The sequence below is a fragment of the Nestor notabilis genome, unplaced genomic scaffold, assembly GCF_000696875.1.
Source record: "Nestor notabilis isolate BGI_N333 unplaced genomic scaffold, ASM69687v1 scaffold33996, whole genome shotgun sequence".
In the NCBI taxonomy this organism is placed as follows: Eukaryota; Metazoa; Chordata; class Aves; order Psittaciformes; family Psittacidae; genus Nestor; species Nestor notabilis.
Window position 1 is genome coordinate 1 of NW_009933932.1, and position 19,332 is coordinate 19,332.

A 19,332-nucleotide genomic window follows, 5' to 3' on the forward strand; every position below is an offset into this window, starting at 1 on the left:
ACCCTAACTATTCTATGATTCTATAATACATTGACCATGTATTTTGGTACCTACATATGTTGATTTCAAAGTCTAGCCCTCCTTTACTCTTTGTCTTGCACTGGAGAATTTGTACTACATGTGAATGCAATTTTTCATCATCCCTGTGCACAGGTAATTAACCAATATGTCTTCATACTTTTTCATCAGGAACCTGACAGCTGGGAAATCATAGAAGGCCTGAAAATAGGTCAGACCAATGTCCAGAAGCCAGACAAACATGAAGGTTTCATGCTGAAAAAGAGAAAATGGCCTCTAAAAGGTTGGCACAAGGTAAATGTCTCATTGAACAGTCAAAAGATTATTACGTTATTTTATGAGTTGGGAACTTCCGTATAGAGGATATTAGCATGTCAAACAAATTCCCAGGGTTTTGGTGTGACCTTTTCTTCAAATTGTGTGAATAATTAGTTTGCTCATGGCTTCCAAATTGGAGTGCATGCTGCCTAATGGTATATTCAAAATTCAGATGGAAGTTGTAAATAATGCAAAAAATGCCTTGTGGTTTAAGAGGCTTAATCAATATCCCTTTTGTTCTTTCCAATGCATTATAACAAAATGTAGCTGCGTACTGTAAGACTGCATTGAGTTTACATTAAAGTACACAGGACTTCATGATAGGAGAGCTGAGGGGCTTTTGCATGGACCCAAGGTGTTCATATAGAAGACCATTCCCCTTTAGGCATCCTGACTGGGGAGATTTGCTCAGCTTTGTCCCTGAATTTTGTTTGTCTTCTTGATGGCAGTCTTCTCTGTGGGCATGCAGTGAGACTATGCAGTTTTGCCATTAGATGTCTCAATTTAAAAAAACAAAACAAAACACCCCAAAACTCAACCCCAGATCTCCAGTTTCTGTTTACTTAATTTGGAGACATTTCCCCATGCATAATTCAACCTCTTGTTAGCCCTAAACCTGGTGTTATTAAACTCCTTTGTCTGTATTCTATACCATAATGATTACATTTTCCCCCTTTTTTTAGTTAGCAACGAGATGTGTGGTACTAGTGCTCACGCATCTTTTAGTAGCTGAGAGTAATTGAAGCAGGATAATCTTCTAGCAGAGAATGCATTTTACTGCAAAGGATAGTGGAACCATTTGTTATACATGGTGGTTTTTTCTGTGAAAGCATTAACTTTGGTTTTTTGCTAAATACAGTAGGATTCACTCAGGTCTGAGTCCAAATGCAGTCTGCGCTAGTATAAACGACACTTTTTTCTAATTTCTCTGTTATGAAACACTGGAAGAACAGAAAAGGAGAGCTTTAAAAAAAGCAACCAACCAACCACACAACCCCCCCAACAAAAACAACAAACAAAAATACCCCAAAACAAAACAAAAATATCCACACAAAACCAAACCCATAAACATGCACACCAAAACTACTCCAAACAAAACCCCAACAAACCACACCCACCCCCCAAAAAAACCCTAACAGTTGATGAGATGTATAATAATACATGCAATAACCCACTGCTTCCATGCCTTAAGAATACGTTATGTTTGTACAATCATGGAATGGTTTGGGTTGGAAGGGACCCTAAAGATCATCTAGTTCTACCTGCCCTGCCATGGGCAGGGTCACTTTCCGCTAGACCATCCAACCTGGCCTTGAACACTTCCAGGGATGGGGCAGCAACAGCTTCTCTGATCAACCTGTTCCAGTGCCCCACTACCCTGTTAATATGTTGTTTCTTGGATAAATGTCTGTTTCGGTAAGGAGCTTAATAGGTGAGCAAGGGTCGTCCAGCTTTCACAGTTCTATGAAGGAGATTACTAGTGATGATCTGTTTTTCATGCTGACTTACCAGTTACCAGTGTAAATAATTCTTAAAGCAATTAAGAGCTTCGCAGTTTGGCATCCTGCTCTACTCTGCTTCACATTTCTCCTAAGGATCTATGGAAGAGGATTGGTTAATAAGATTTTTTAATTATTATTGTTTTTAAACTGCTGCCTCAATATCCTGCAGCTTCCTTAACAATACTTTGCACTGAAAGGCCAGTGAGGAGTTCTAGTAATTGTAGCATGTGTTGTGTTAGTGTTCCACTAGCAAAGCCATAGCATCCTTTGTCATTGCATGTTATATTCTGACAGTTCTGTAAATGCTTTAGTAGCATAGCTTTGGAACAGAACGTGAGGAAAGGTCATTTTTTTGTGCATGTGTGTACCTTAAGAGAGGCAGAACAATATGAAATGATTATCGTGTTCTTAGAAGTCCATTCGTGACCATACCTAGTTAAAAAAATATCCTGAACCAAAATCCCTCCTGTTGTTCTGACATCTTACTCAAGAAGCTCTGTCTCCAGGAAAGTGCTGTTTTCTTGCCCTGCGTGAGATATTGGTACCATCTGTTGTGCGACTGACATAATTTCCAGAGCCATCTTCAGAAGATATATTCCCATCCAGCTACTGACCCTGCTCATAGTGTTGATATTTTTTTAACAGGTTCACATCATGAAAACATTGTCCTTCATTCCACGTCAGGCAGCTTAAAGAATCTAGGGTAGTATTTTGCTGTGTTCCAGATTTTAGCATAGATTAGTGCTTTAGATTAAACTCTAAAAATATGAATTAGTTGCTATTAATTAGCCTACAGTGTTTTTCTTAAGGATTTTATTGAATTGGCTGGAAAACAGGGAAAAAATACCCTTCATTATCAAGGTTTGTTAAGTTAAACCTTGAACATAATGTTGAAAAAGAGAATTTAGTTTTTCTTGCTTAGAAGATAACTGTTGTCAAAAAAGCAAGAAAATTGTTCAATACTGTATTTATTCTCCCTTTCCAACCCCAAAACATTCCTTAATTGCTACAAGGTAATATTTCTATTTTGCAGATTAATTATTATACACAGTTTAAATTGCATCTGCTCATTAGGAAATAATTTGAGTTGGTTTTTCTTCTTTCAGAGGTTTTTTGTCCTGGATAATGGAATGTTGAAATATTCAAAGTCGCCTATTGATGTAAGTTGAGTTGAAGACCATTTTTACATTCGTATTGGAATTCTGCATGCCTGATTGATTAGATCTCGTATTCACTCTAGGCATATTTGTGACAGGGCACACATGAAAGTTGTTGATGGATTCAAAGAGATCTGTATATGGAAAGCATGTAAGGTTTTAATTGAGTTCTATCCTCAAGAATTCTACCATTTCTTACTTATATGAAAATAAAACTAAATTACTTAAAGTTGTTTATTTAATGAAAGTTCTTGTAAGATCAGCCTGACCATTCATTTTTCTTTTTCAATTGTTATGTCAGTCAGAGCTGATTATTATGAGATACGTGGATAAGGCAGAGAATTGCTTACAATGTACTCAAAAGATATAAAAGGGTAACATTAAATTAGTTAGATTGGATACCAATAACTATGAAGTGTTAGCAGCAGGGATCTGAGTACTGTCTAATTTTCTCTACTTTTCACCTACCTGTAGCTGTGTACTGGTGTGAACCAACACACTTTAACATTGAAATCGGCTCTGCACTGAGCACTTCTTGTGAGATCTTTTTCTTTGTCTGTATATACAGTAAGTGGTTAGTTAGTCTGACTGCAGGTTTTATTTTTTAATATGGCTTTACATTAAAATGTTCACAAAATGGGACACCATTTCCGCACCAGATGTTTTTCATAGAATCATAGAATGGTTTGGTTTGGAAAGGATCTTAAGATCATCTAGTTCCACCCCCCTGCCATGAGCAGGGACACCTCGTGCTAAACCAGGTTGCCCAAGGCTCTGTCCAACCTGGCCTTGAACACGGCCAGGGATGGATCATTCACAGCTTCCTTGGGCAACGCCTTCCAGTGCCTCATCACCCTCACTGTAAAGAACTTCCTCCTTATATCTAATCTAAACTTCCCCTGTTTAAGTTTGAAGCCATTACCCCTTGTCCTACCACTACAGCCCCTAATGAAGAATTCATCCCCAACGTCCTTATAGGCCCCCTTCAGATACTGGAAGGCTGCTAGGAGGTCTCCATGCAGTCCCCACTTATTATAGGTGCTGGCAACTGATTGGGAGTGTTGGGTTGGATCAATGCCTCCCTCCCCCAACACATCTAGTTTAAAGCTTTCTTGACCAGCCTGGCAAGTCTGCTACCAAAACAGCTCTTCCCCTTCTTTGTCAGACCAACTCCATTTTCCATTAAATATAGTGAAGTGCATAATACTACCAATTTCTTACCCTGCTTTTTGGTTTTAGATACAGAAAGGCAAAGTCCATGGGAGCATTGATGTTGGTTTATCAGTTATGTCTATAAAAAAGAAGGCTCGTAGAATAGACCTTGACACAGAAGAACACATCTATCATCTGAAGGTAAAAAGTGGTGCAAATACTTATTGTCTTTGCATGCACTGTGGAAAAAAATAAAGCTGGAAAATATGTATAGAAAAGTGGTATTTTGAATGCTTTATTAATAGTGAATTTGTTTCCAGGTGAAGTCACAGGATTCGTTTGATGCATGGGTTTCAAAATTACGCCACCACCGGTTGTACCGTCAGAATGAGATTGTGAGATCTCCAAGAGATGCTAGCTTTCATATATTCCCTTCAGCCTCTACCACAGAGTCATCACCAGCTGCTAATGTGTCAGATGGAAAGGTATTTTGTTGAAAGCTCATGCCTACTGATCTTGCTTATAATTTCAGGGGGCTCTGCTTGTAATGTCAGTAGTGAGGAGTTTCCGCTGTGGGAACCAATGGCCAGTGAAAAGCTGTGTGTGCAGCTGAAAAACTGTCTAATTTAGCCTTACTGCAGCCTTCATTAATAGGCTGCATGATCTTGCAGAGAATTTGCCATCCCCATGACAGTTGCACTTGCCTTTGTCATCAGGATAAATCTGCTTCTTTACTGTTTGATAATGTTCTTCCTCTTAAGCAACAGCTTTTCTAACTGGTGGTTAGCAAACACGGTTTGCTTGTGAAGTTCTTGGTTTGGTTCTCCAACATGCTGTTCAGAAAAATCTGGATCTTGGGGAACTGTATAGTCAAATCACAGATGTCAGTGAAATCACAATGCATAATTTGTTTTCTAATTCTGAAGTAGGTGGTGGTAACACTGACTGAGCAATATAGAAACAGTAAATTTAAGCATTTTATTATGCCTTAGGTGCAACAAAATAGCCTCCCTTGGCAGTCTCCTATACCTTGCAGTAACAGCCTTCCTGCTACCTGTACTACTGGTCAGAGTAAAGTAGCAGCCTGGTTGCAGGATTCTGAAGAGATGGACAGATGTGCAGAAGGTTAGTCTTTACCTTTTCATCCCTTATTCTTTCAGCAAAACTTCTTGTTGATATAAAATAAGAAACAGTGAGTAAAAAGTGGTTAAATTGCATCTTTACATGCACATGAAGTAGCTTTTCAGGTAATTAGGTGGTTGTGGTGGGATCTTCCCTCTCTGCAAGTTTTGGGATGCTGCTTTTAAAATTTATCATAATAATCTCTATTATCTTAATGGATATCATTGTTAAAATATGATCAGCTTTTCAGGTCCACGCTTCTGATTCCCATAAAAATAACAAGTGCACAACAACTCTGTAAATAATAAATAAAACTTTTACTTAGATGCCTTACTACGAGGGATTTGGATGTTTAAGTTTTATAATACAATAAGGTACCAATGATGGACATTATGGAAAAAAATAAGAGAAGTCCAACTGAAGCACCTAATTTATGTTTGTATTGTATCTATTTAGATCTTGCTCATTGTCAGTCAAACCTTGTGGAACTCAGTAAGCTTCTTCAAAATTTAGAAATACTACAGAGAACTCAGTCAGCACCAAATTTCACAGACATGCAGGTAAGTATACTTATATTTGTATCTTAATCATGTATAATAATATTTCATGTGTAAACAGATAATTAGAATGTATTGCGTTAAATCGGATGAATCAAATGATGAAGTCATCTGCAAAGCAAAACTGAGAACTGTTACAATAGAAATACATGTATACACTGAAATGATATGTAAGGAGTTTTGTTGTGCTGAGTAAGGAGTGAAGACCCAAAGGCTCTCAAAGATGAAGTTGCATGCTCTAGAAAATAGCACAAAGGTCCCAAGGATTGCACTGTTTCTCAGTTCCAGGTGAGTTTTCCTCTTGACCACAAGAAAGCAACAGCAGATCTAAATCCTGAATCCTTTTTTCTTTTTCACTCCATCCCCTTGAGTACACAAATCTCCCAGTGGTTTTGGTCTGTTGGGAAGTCTAGTTCCGATGACGTAACAAGACTTACCACTGATTTCAGGAAGAGGTGAATTCCACATTTCTCTGAGTAGTAGCAGAATAGAAATCCATGAGGATTTCAAGACCTGGTCCTAAATATTGTGCACTCAAGAGGAAGGTACACCAATAGTTTTGCTAAATGAGCTAAATATACCATGCATTCATAGAAGTGTATGTGGAGCTACAGCTGGTCACTGAGGTTGTGGGTCCTGGCAGCAGCTTTCTTTTCCTTACTTTCTAATTTGTAGATGTCTAATGCTATAGTTCTTTACTAACTTGCTGTACTGTCTGTGTTGCTTGTGTCAACTTAATAGTACTTTGTTGCTTTTAACTATTTGTGTAATGTAGGCTAACTGTGTAGATATTTCAAAGAAAGACAAGCGAGTCACGAGACGGTGGAGAACAAAAAGTGTCAGCAAAGAGGCAAAAATTCAACTTCAGGTACTGAATGCACAATGTTTTACTTTTCACTGTACTTTCAGATTAACTTTTAAGCATGAAATTATGTATGAGCTGAAAGTAGGAAGTCAATGTACTCTCTTTTATGTTCCTGATGAAATAAATTAAATATCCATTTTTTGTTTAAACCTAGAGAAGATAATGAGGAAAGCATTGATTTTACATTCATTCATATGAAAACATTGCCATCTAGGGAAGGGAGTAGGATCTGAATACTAGTTAATTAAGGTTCTAAAAAGGCAATATGCATGCAGCACATGGGGGTACTGCTGTTCTATCTCAAACTTCCAAGAAGGGCAATTGAGCAGGTGACATGAAGCTAAAAGGAAAAAACATGAATGAAATACTAAACACATCAATTGTCTTTGTAAATACTAGGAATGTTACCAATGAGAAGTTTTTTCACAAGGCTTCTCTTATGGAAAAGGTTAGTATGGGAACAAACTGAGTAAAAGAAGAATGAATTACATGAAGAAAGCATTTATCCTATCATGTCTTAGAGCTGAAAAGTAAAAGCCAGAAATCAGCCTAATATGCTTCCATCACTGCCAGATCCAGGGTGCCTTACTGTTTTGTCAGAAGCGGTTGTGTGTTTTGGGGCCTAATCCAAAACATAATCTTTTTTATAATTAAGCAACTGATAATGAAGACTATTTTCAACTGACTTCAGGAGCTAACAATCACCACTGTGCTGTCTGCTACAGAATGGATAAACATCAGTGACTTTTGATCCATTTAAATTCCTTGAAATTCATGCAGACTTTGAAAGCCTTTAATATGTCCCCTCGAGGCGCAATAAGGAGTTTTCTGTGACTCACTTAAGATTAATAATCTTAAAGAAAGAAGAAATTGTAGTTGCATCAGCTTTCTTACTGGAGATGTAGGTGTTTTTTCTTTCTACTCATTATACTATATAAATCACAATAGGTTGAACAATGAAGCATCTGTTAGGAATAAAAACATTTATTAACAAAGGAATTTTCATGATTGATGTCATGTCCTATTACCTGCATTTGAAGGATCACTGCGTTACGCTGCTGCTGAATAACACAGGCAAATAAAAATATCAGGAAAATGGATGCAAGTACTTGGTGCCTATGAAGAGACAGAGTCAACACTGCATTTTATTCTTTCATGCCACAGTGGTCTCAGAGAAATCCCTCTCCACAAAAATGATGAAAAAAAAAGATGAAAGCAGTCCACGTATGATCTAGGGTGGCTCATGAGGAATTGCAAGGTGTTCCTGTGTTACCTGCACTTTGCCAAAGTGCCACTGGTCTGGTCTTCCATCATTTTGGCAACAACTCTCAAACTGCTGCTTGTGGCTTGGCAGGACTTGTGCCTCAGCTCCTGAAATTCTCAGATATGGGCGGTTTGTAGGTTACCCTGAGTGAGTTTGTGTGCATAGCACCGCTCTACATGTTTCTGTGACTTCTGGGTCAATAATGAACTCTGCCTAACCTGGGTCAGCATTAACTCCTGGCAAGCCTTATGCAGGAAATGTAAAGCTTATTTTGTTAGAGTAAAGCATTAAGTTATTGATGACTGATTTATACATTCATTTGCAGTGAAAGTGGAACAATAAAATTATTCTAAATTACATCAAAGACGAAGACTCTTTTTTGGCTGATCTGTTATCTTGCCTAGTTTGATGGGCTCAACACATTTTTTATTCTTCCAAGGGCTGTCCTGTCTTGTGAATGGTCTAAAGCTGTGATTTGTGGAAGATGGCCTCACTCTGACTCATTATGTTATTCCTAATTTGCTCATGTTGCCATTCCACAAACATGTGGATTTCCTCTGATGCCTAAGTGCTTTTTAAGCTTACAGTCCCATTTTGTTCTTCAGTTAGCCATTCCTTCTTAGCTTCATTGGCCTTCCTTATAGGTCATTTTTTCAAAGCTGCTCCAGCTCTTTATAAACTGTTTATCAGGGTATCCACTACTGAGAATCACTTTGTATAATTTGTGGTAGTTTCTTCATGGTGCCTACACATGATTTGCTGAAGTGGTTGACATTTGGTACTAAGAAAATGTCTTCCTTTTCCTTTCCCCATATCTCCGTACATCTCATTAGTTTTAGGGGATAATACTAATACTAACGTACTAACTTTAAGCTTGTTGCACTATCAGTTCCATTGGAATTACTTGCACCTATTTATTTTAGAATGAGCGGTCATCAACTACCATCCAGAGATCCTCTGACAGTATGATGTTGAAAGCCATCCTTCTGGGGAGCATAAAAATTAGGGAACTCTCTATATGCTATCTTGTTCATGAGTAATGGGGAACAAGGCTGTAATTTTTGCTAGCTCAGCATTCACTGCACAAGATGCAAGGAGAGAATTCTCCCATCCAGATATTGTATTGTACTTGTTACCATTTTTTTGTTCCTGCCTTGAATACAAATGCTAGGTGTATAATGTGTTTGAAACAGTTTTTCTTGTACGAAAATCTGCTTGCTTTGTTTCCTAGAAATAAATACTTGCCAATTAGGTATACCAGTTCTGTATGCAGTTCCTCACACAATGACTACAGTGGGGTTATTCCCTAAAGTAAAATTGAGCTTAGCATGTGTGTATAGGTTTACAGGTTTGTGGGTATTGCTAAATTTTTAGAATTAACAGCTTAATTTACAGTCCTTTACTCAAGAGTGATACATGGACTACTTCTCTGAAGAAATATTGCTTTTATGAAGGAGGTATATTTTGGTTTTAAAAGGCCTGTGTAAAAAGTCTTATGAAAGTGGCATGCAACAATAGGTTAGTTGACCCGTATTCACTCATTTTACAAATGGTGCTTTTGCACAAAATGTTTGGTTTGGATTTCCCCCCCCCCCCCGCTTTGGGTAAAAGGTTTATTTGTCATTCTCATGACCATCTAAAGGTCTTCAAAAGAAGAAAATATATTACTGAAAAGCAGTAAAATGAACTAATGTTGATTTGATTTCCCTCAAAATCTCAAGAGTTGTGAAGTTCTAAGACTTTTTATTTTTTTCTTACATTTATTTTATTGCTGGGGAGAGTAGTTAATTGGAGAACTGTATAATATGGAACAACCTGAAAAGTCATCTTGCTCTACTGAGGCTTTCAGCTCAGAAATGAAACCAGACCTAAAGACTGGCTTATTACCTTTTCCCTTAAATAAATTTCTTTGTATCGTAACTTAGATTATGACTGTACTTTCTATTGTGTTGAGGTGAGTGTGGGGTTCTGCAGACCTTACTGTTCCCATTTTAGTAATGTATACCTGCATTCATAATCTTGCATGTATATATATTATATATATTTGTGCATGTCTTTCTCTTATATATGTCCCTATTAGTTAAGCAAGAATATTTTTCCAGACTTGTTCACAGGATAGACAGACTTCTGTAGAGCACAGAGTTTACATTGTGCATATGGTGTGTTTTCTGCTTTAACAAAGTTTGTTTTCCATATTTTAAGATTATTTACGTTTGTTAATGGGAGAATTTTATGCTATAGAACAAAACAAGGCTTCTTTCACTGTGATCATTAGACAACTTTTCCACTGTCACTAGCACTGCCACTAATATTAGGCAGAGGTTGAGGGTATGGCCATTCTCAGATGCAGCAACCTTACCAGTGGGAATTTCAGAGGAGCAAGACACTTCAGCTGACAATTGAACTACAATATCCTGTTCTTCAGCATGATATCCATGTATCTTATTATATTATCAAATAACCATTGTTATTTATATGGCCCCCAGGCTGCTTTCAGAAAAAGTAAAAATGTATATAGATTTACTGAAGTGGCTGAAGGTGAAGATATAGGGGAAGAAAAACATAAAAGTGTTAAAACTTGTTTTCTAAAGCAGAAAGGTGGCTTTTCTAGTCTTCTAAAATCTTAAAATGGCTTCGAAATAGTGACACTTTGATTAGACGTTAAATAGAAGGACTTCGATAGGTGTGGAGCTCCTCTGTATTAGGCAATTACTTGCTTGATTTGACTGTACCATGATGAATTTTCTTAAAAGTAAAAAAGTATAAAAGTGAAATTGAGCAGAATGAGGCAACAAGTTAGGCATGCAGAAAAGCGAGCAGTTGTTGGAATGCTTAGTTTTCATTTGTGGTGCTTTATCTGAGTTCTTGCATTGCTTTGGAAGCCAAGCCTTCAGTAATGTACAGGAAAAGTAGTTAGAACTCAAAAAAATGGTGTGTGGAGAAAATAAACAAATAGGCTCAAGGATGGACATGGAAATGCTACAGCTGTGCACAGAAATACATAAACAAGCTCACTATAACATGCACACTGGAAAGTTTTACCATTGAGATGCACGCATCTTGAATGACCACAGTTCGTTCACTTCCACTAATGTAAAGTGATCTCTTTCAGAATTATCTTCCAGATGGTCAAGTGACCCCCAGAAGGAATTTGCTTTTTGTGTTTTCTGCCATGTCATAGCATCCTTTTTGTTTTCTTATTCCATATTGCCTTATAACTCTGAATGGCAATGCTAATAGTTTTGGGGGTTTTTTGGTAGTCTTAGTGAGTGCACTGCAGTACAACTCATCTGGAGATAATTTTAGTGAAGTATCTAGCTTTTTTTATGTCTTTGGCATACACAACTGAAAACATGTAATATGTCCTCAGAATGTGTAGGCCGTAACAGTTAACAAAATTGAAAGCCACTTAAAGAGTCTCCCTCTCCCTTTTCTGATCATCCTTCATCTTCCTGTGTCCCATCACCCCTTCCCTTTTTCTACTTCCTCTCTTCTTGCATTCACTGTCAGGAAGGGCCGGCACCGAAGGGGCAGTTCAGCACAACACGACGCCGGCAGAGACTAGCAGCTGCAGTGGCTACAACAGTGAGTGGATTTAAAAATCAAGGGATAGCTCTAAGGATGGGAAGCTGAGTAATTTGAATGTGTAATAGGCTTACGAAAACATTTCTTGCACTTTCTGGAAGTGTCCAAAAAGTGCAAGAAACATGCTACCCACTTTCAGCTGAGTTTCTTAGAAGTGGTCCGGCGTGACACAAATGTGTTCCATAAATGTGGGTCTGAGCTTGCTTACATGGTACGTGTCCTCCTCCTTTATCCCAGTGCAAGGGATGGTTAGACTTGGGCCCTGCATTAATTGAACACGTCTTTGACATACTCTGCTATAATCCATTCAAAATGAGTCTCTACTTTTAAGTAGTTTAAGGTTAGCCTTTTCATTTGAGACACTTTCTGAATACATTCCAAAAAGTCATATTACTACCTCTAGTGTCTGTATTTAGTTTTGCTAATTCTCTACATCTGGGACACAAAACCTGGAGCTGTGAAATCAAAGCAGGGGCTAGGAATTGAAAGGGGGAAGTGCTGTTTGTGAAATCAAAGTAGCATTGAAAGGATATCTTCAGCTGCTGCTTTATCAGGGAAGCACTTTTTAGGAATGCACAATATAGACATTAGTACTAATCAAGTGATGAGTACAGCAGCTAGATAGGGAAGACTGTGCAGCCAAAGATTGAATAGAGCTTTAAATGCATACCCTTATCTAGCCCAAGCAGTGAATGTCTTTATCTGGCTTAAGTCTTCCAGGTCTGCTGCTCTGGCCCATAGCTAAAATCCCGAGATCTGTCAAAGCTTTTTCTTAAGCCTGAATACCTTGAGCTCCTGCTACCTGAACCACAAAACTCAGTTCCTGTTAGGCCCTCCTAAAAATCGTGGGAAATCTGTTTCTGCAGTTCCCAAATTAACTCATCTATATATAATCCCCTGTAATTGATGCTGAATGCTGTGCTCAGTAATTGATTGATATTCTGATGTTCATTGGTCTGCCTGCCTGATAGAGAAATCAACCCACTTGTCAGTTTACTTGGCTGAGCCGTGTCAGTATAAGGGTCTAACCAGTAGGTTCAGCAGTAGTTAAACAACACTGGAAAGAGCTGTACCAGGGAGTGCTTAAACAGAGCACATACAGCTGGACTTAGATCACAAGGCAGTAGGAGTCCTGGGAGTTGCAGTACAGCTGAAGTGAGGAACTGTTGAGGGAGGTCTTGGCAGAGCTGGAAAAAGCTCAGGAGGAAGGAAGACCAGAGGCAGCAGAATGACTGCAGCTATTGTAGTGATTGTGGTAATGTCCCATTCTTCCTGGCTGATGTAGCAAAGTGGTTGTCTATCACAGGCAGTGAAGCTGTGTGTGTAGATGGAGTGATACAGTTACCTCAGTTAATTGCATGGCAGAAAGAGGGGGTTTTCCTTACAACCCATTCTACCAGGAACAGTCTGGTAGTAAAGTCAGAAGCAAGTCACCATAAATACAGAGAGAAAGCACAACAGTGAAATGAAAAAAGGGGAAGTGAAATGTGTTGGCAGTGTTTCTTGGACTTTTGCCTATTCAAGAGTTCGTTCAATGTTGATTTTTTCATCTGTTTTGGAAAGTAGCTTGGAAACTTTACTAAAAGATGCATGTGAGGAGAGTTCATGTTGGTCAACAGTTCAGTATTTTTGGTTCTTGTATTTAAAGCAGTCAGCAAAGCAGCTACTTGTCTGTGTCATGTGAATGGATATTTTTTGCACGCAGTGTGACCGTATTTGTAGAACATGTAAATGCTGTTTCTTGGACATACATTAAAATGTTATTTTCCAGTGAATCTCACTACAGAAACATTGCTTTTCAGCCTGGCTGGCTGAGGTATGAGGCAGAAATTACGGATCTAAAGAGGGCTGTCCCCCTGGCTCCCTGCCTTCCCATGTGTGAGGAGCCTTGCCCAGAGAAGCTGTGGCTGCCCCATCACTGGAAGCGTTCAAGGCCAGGCTGGATGGGGCTTTGAGCAACCTGGTCTAGTGGAAGGTGTCCCTGCACACGGCAGGGGGTTGGAACTAGGTGATCTTTAAGGTCCTTTCCAACCCAAACCATTCTGTGATTCTATGATCACCACAGGCACATGGAGCTGTGGGGACTCTCCCTCAAGCTTCCACATTATACTTGGATTGGCTTCTTTCCTGCTTTCTGGATTGGCTTCAGCATTGGGTAGGTGCTGCTCCCCCCTCCCCAGCTATCATGTAGCCATCTACTCTGCCCTCTGAGGGCCATTAAACTTTTTCAGTACTCCTGGTCAGAAAGTTCTGGGAACATGCTCTCCAACTTAAGAAGTGGGAAGTTCTGTAAAAGAGACTTGAAATTAACATACATTTAGTCACATTAGTCAGTTAACCTAGTTTTGGGGGGCTGTTACGAGGAGCAGTCTGGTACTCGCAAAGAAGATTATGAGGTAAATATCCAGTACAAACAGAAGTCTGCATCTCTTGTTAATGAAGTCTTTTTGATATGAGGCTAAAATACCGTCCAATAAAAAACCAACACAACCAACTTTGTTGATATAGCTTGAACTCAGAATATGTGAGAGAAGAGAATGAAGTTTATACTGCATAGATTCCACAGAGCTGTTGTTTTATGTGCTAAATGCATCTGGAAATTGGGGAAGAACAGGATGGAAAATGGTATTTTGCAGAATATGCTCATGAGTGCAGTGATTTGTGATGAATAGATATGGCAGAATTTTGAGGTTTTCACTGGGGAGTCAGACACCTAAAACGTATAATGATGAAAGCTTTTACAGGAAGGGATTGATAAAGCCAATCACTGGTCTAATCAAATATTGATGTTAGTATAGAACTTACCTGTTGATAAAAATTCTTAGTAATATGACTTTTTATCTTATCTGCTGCTCTTTATTATGCCTTGGAAGACACATTTTATACTTTGGCCCCATTTTTCACTTTGAAAAATTACATTGGGCTGCAGTGTAGAGATTCTTGATTTATACATTTGATAAATATAATGAAATAAATTAATGTGTTCAATATGCTTAACAGTGCTTAATATTTAAGTAATAAAATGTAGTTCTATCTGCCTGTCCTTTGCATTCAAATTTGAAAATTGGGTTCTTGCCCTGCTTTTTATACAAATATGTGTAAATGGTAAAATTAAAGTAAAATACAACATATGCTTACACATATACATTACATATACATCAGTGGTAGCCATACACTGCATATGTAGCATATAGGTAAACTGTTCAGTATGTATGATAGATGTATTTAACTTATAAAGATTTGCATGTGTATCTTTATTGCCTGAAAAGTATAGAAGGAGAAAGAAGAGTGGAAATGATAATAAAGTAAATTCTTTGTTTGATCTTACTAAACTGTATTTCTTTACATTTATTTATGGTTCATGTACTTTAAATGAAAATCAGGTGGAGTTTTGATTTTTTTTTTTTTTGTTGTTGGTTGTGGTTTATCTGTTTAGTTACAGTATTTTCCCTCTTCATAGCTGCCGATACAGTTTGTTTCAACTCAAGATTTACTAGTAGTTTTGAAAAACTTCAGTGATATATTTGATAATTTTATAGCTTATTTGTAGATCTGTGAAGGAACTTGCGTACTTCAAATGTTGGTATTGTAACAACAGAGTCATACTACATGTACTCTCAAACGTCCAAATATAAAGCAGTATGTGTTATGGTTCTATTTTCCAATCATCTTTTAAGTATTAGGAAACGGTCCATTTTTGAAATGGACTTGAGATGCTCCATTGCTAGCTGTTAGCTGTGTATTTAGGCCGCCTTTTGTCTGTTTCATTGAAAAATTGCAAGAGATTCTGCATCAGCTGAGCTGAGATTTAGCACAGTAAAATGTTACATGTTCACTCTTACTGTGTTTTTCACATCATGAGCTAAGTCTTTTCAGAAGAAGTTTGTATTCTGTTTCAACAGAGTCAAAAAGCTTGATTGCACCTTATACAATACTTCCTCACTGTTTCTCACTGTAGGTCCCTTTCAGTGCTACAATGTCACCTGTTCGACTGCATTCATCCAATCCCAACCTCTGTGCAGACATTGAGTTTCAGACTCCCCCAAGCCATGTAACGGACCCTCTGGGGTGCTCTACTGAGTACATGAAGCTTCAAGAAGAATTCTGCCTGATGGCACAAAAAGGTAACTGAAAATATAAAGCCTTTCCTTTATTGTGCTTCTCTGTTGTGTTTCTTTATTACTTTCATGTAGTTATGGTTAGGGCATTCATAGGCATTAGATGATATTGTGGAAGAATTTTTAGCTGGGCAGGTGGTTTACACACAGATGATGCATTATCCTTTCCATTGGCGTCATGAATCTAGAGAGAGAGAAACTCTGTATGTGAAGAGTTTTCTGAGCTACTTTCTGCATCTTGTAAACACGTGACTGAATTTGCAAACACTTTTTTTCTCCATAAAATGCTTTATTTCTCCCCAAAGATGAATCAGAATGTCACTGCTGTATATAATGTTGTGCAGTTCATTTTTGTGCAATGTTTTCTACGTCAGTGGGAGCAACAGAAGAGCGTATTACTAGTATGTACTTTAGAAATGCCACTTTATTGCCAATATGTGAATGGTCCTACAGACTTAAAAATACTATTTTTGAAAGGGTTTGTTATCAGTTTGCTGTTATGTAACAAATGTAGGAAAACCATGAGACTGATATCTTAAAAAATGTCAAAAACTTGTTTAAAGAAAGTAATCCTCTTTATTAGTGCAATATTAAGCCTTAGCAGAACTGGGGTTTTTTTACTTCTTGGGGGGGAAAAAAAACAAACAACAAAAACCAAACAAACAAACCCAAGCAAAAAACCAACTAGAAAGAAAGAATCACACACTGGTTACAGGTTTTCCACATATGCACCTTTCCATATATGTTCACTAGCAAGAGTATGCTCAGATGACGTGTGTGAATATACAGCATGCACATTACAAACTCCAGCTGTAAGTGATTGTTTGGCATGGATTACGTGAAATGCAGATCCTGGTTTCAGTTTTCTGCAATTGTGGGATGGAAATCTCAATATCTGTCTTTATTGCTGAAATATTGTAATAAATGTCATGTGCAGTTCTATAGCTGAGAAAACACTTTTCTTTTTTCTTAGTTCATTCTCTTTTGAAGTCTGCCTTTAACAGCATAGCTATAGAGAAGGAGAAGCTTAAGCAGATTGTTTCAGAGCAGGATCTTGCAGGCCACAATGCTCAAGTAGCACACCTCAGACAGTCCCTCTCTCAGGTATGTTCTTGATTTGATTTCAAGCATATCTAGCTTGACAGATGCACTGTTTCTCTTGTACTTTGGACATTTTCTGAGGTGGAAGGAGCCAAGAAAAAGCCAAGTTCTTGACCAGAACTTTGACCTATGTTCTGTTATGACATAGGTCTGACCTCGGTGCACGTGGAGGTGGAGGATATCATTTGTTTGTATAAGCATGTATCTGTTATGGCTTTCCAGAGTAAAGAGAAAGGATCAAATTTTGTTATACAAATGCTAGTTATCTCCCCTGGAGCTGTTTCCAGCACAGCCAAGGAGATACTCTATTTTCTTAATTTTTAAATTTTGACTGTATTCAGCTTTGTTTTATACGTCCATGTCTCTAATTGCAAAAGGAGTCTTGGGTAAATTGGATTTTCAAATACATACCTGTTACTGTCCAGCATCTCTCCCCCTTAAGCCAGAGGAATTGTTATTGACTTTAGTGGGGAAGAAGAGGTAAAACGACAGTAAATCCTCAGGCCGCAAAATAACTTAAATTTTTTAATTCATTGTCAAGAAAAAAAAACTTTTACTCAGAAGAACGGATTGATGTGGAGTACTGCATTTGCAAGAAATGTGAGCAGAGACAAACCGAACTTCACTCAAATGCATATATAATTTCAGGCACTGTTATCGGGTTGGAGGTTTTTGTTATGAGCTTAAAATTGATGCGCAATGTTTCTGTAGATAAAGATGCATATCATGTTACGCAAATTGATTACTGTGTGTTGTAATAAAGAAAAGTTACGGACAAGAGATAAGAGTTACCGTTTATGGTTATTGATACAAATTTAACTAAGACCTGTAGAGACTTATTACTAACTTGTTTGAAATAGGAGATCATAGAATCATAGAATAGTTAGGGTTGGAAAGGACGTTAAGATCATCTAGTTCCAACCCCCCTGCCATGAGCAGGGACACCACACACTAAACTATGTCGCCCAAGGCTCTGTCCAGTCTGGCCTTTAACACCGCCAGGATTGGAGCATTCACAACTTCCTTGATCATATTTTCCTATTGTTCCTGGCCATCAGTATCAATCTAAAAGTCACTGTCACACATTAATTCATAGTCTCAATGGGGAATGAGTGGAAATTTGACCTTGGTCAGATGGTTGGGTTTGACCAGTCTCATGACCAGATTTGAGCAGTTAAAGAAGCTACTGCCAGGCTGCTGTTAATCATCACCTTCCCTTCCTGGTAGATGGCTACTATAAACATGCCCAAACCATTTCAGAACAAAGCAAAATGGGGTAACTTAAACTGTTTAGTGACAGTTTAAGCTAGCCTATTTTACTTCGGTCCTGCTTTATTTCAGTAAATTCATGCAGTCTATTCCTGAGTCCGCACTAGTGTGGGGCAGAAGATTCTTACTCTGTTACAACAGTAATTTTCGACTAAAACAGTATGTCCGTCTGTTGTTCATTTCTATAATCCTCAGTGCAGGGGATAAGGTTAAGTCAGTTTATGTTCTAGGTATGTAGCATATTATACTTTTTCTGGGTTTCAGAATCTCGCACATGAGTCTTTCGAGATAACAGACACTATGCATATGTGCACCCAAATTTATAATCTAGGTTGGGCTTTAAAAAAGGATCAGCAGATGTCAGACACCAGTTGAATTCTGTTGGTATTTGTGACACTAATAGGTCAGTAATTTAAAATAAGTACATGCAATATGTAAAATTGATATGGGTGTGTAAACATCCAATGATACTAGCAATTATGTTGGTTTTGCTGGAAATGAAGCAGTTCCCTTTGGCAGGCTTTAAGGACTGATAACCTTGGTTCAGAAAAAACTGTATAGCTGAAAAATCAAGAATTTGTAAACCAAACCAAATGCCTCTTTCGGCTTTTTGCGGGTAGTTCCCGTTGTTCTGCAGTTTCATTCTTTCTTACTGCATTCACTCCTCATTTCCATAATGTACATAACGCACCACTATACCTGCCAAAGAGCTATCCGATGCCATTGTAACACTGTGGGAGAATATGTGTCCCTCCTGCCTCCTAAAAATCACTGAAGGCAAACCAACCAAATGGTTAAATCATGTTAGAGAGTATCTTAAATTAAGTATCTCTCTAAATACAGAAAAAAAAAGAACCTGTGATTTCTTAGGAAATTGCTGGGAAGAAGCTACTTTTTTTCTTTTTTCTTTTTCTTTTTTTTTTTGGCCTGTTTAACACTTACTTTTTAATTTTAAATGAAATTTGCAATTTTTATTTTAAGGCTCTCAACCAGAATGCTGAACTAAGGAGTCGCTTGAACAGAATACATTCAGAATCTGTTATTTGTGATCAGGTTGTCAGTGTAAATATTATCCCTAGTCCTGATGAGGTAAGATTTTGGCCTTTAATGGATTTAGAGTACAATCAAACCTTGCTAATTCTCACTAATAGCTGAAGCACACCTGGCAAATTACAGATTTTTTTCAGATTGGCGGTGTTCATTTATAGAAAAAATCAGATTATTTTCACTATGTAAAATAAAACTTCTGTCGTTTATTTTGCATATGTCATATCTAAAGAAAGAACTGAGTTTGGTCTCTGCAG

At 37.9% G+C, this 19,332-nt stretch overlaps 1 protein-coding gene across 1 annotated transcript in view; it reads left to right on the forward strand.

Annotated features, from left to right (window-relative positions):
- Positions 1–189: 189 nt before the first annotated feature.
- OSBPL6 (oxysterol binding protein-like 6) overlaps positions 190–19,332 on the forward strand; it is a gene marked incomplete at its 5' end in the record, with an annotated part of 33,125 nt that continues 13,982 nt past the window's right edge. Inside the window, 10 exons of the mRNA XM_010017089.1 lie at positions 190–312; positions 2,945–2,998; positions 4,235–4,348; positions 4,468–4,632; positions 5,140–5,272; positions 5,726–5,829; positions 6,602–6,694; positions 15,499–15,664; positions 16,632–16,762; positions 19,010–19,117. Coding sequence (XP_010015391.1) covers positions 190–312; positions 2,945–2,998; positions 4,235–4,348; positions 4,468–4,632; positions 5,140–5,272; positions 5,726–5,829; positions 6,602–6,694; positions 15,499–15,664; positions 16,632–16,762; positions 19,010–19,117 — 1,191 coding nt within the window. The remainder of the gene's footprint in view (positions 313–2,944; positions 2,999–4,234; positions 4,349–4,467; positions 4,633–5,139; positions 5,273–5,725; positions 5,830–6,601; positions 6,695–15,498; positions 15,665–16,631; positions 16,763–19,009; positions 19,118–19,332) is intronic.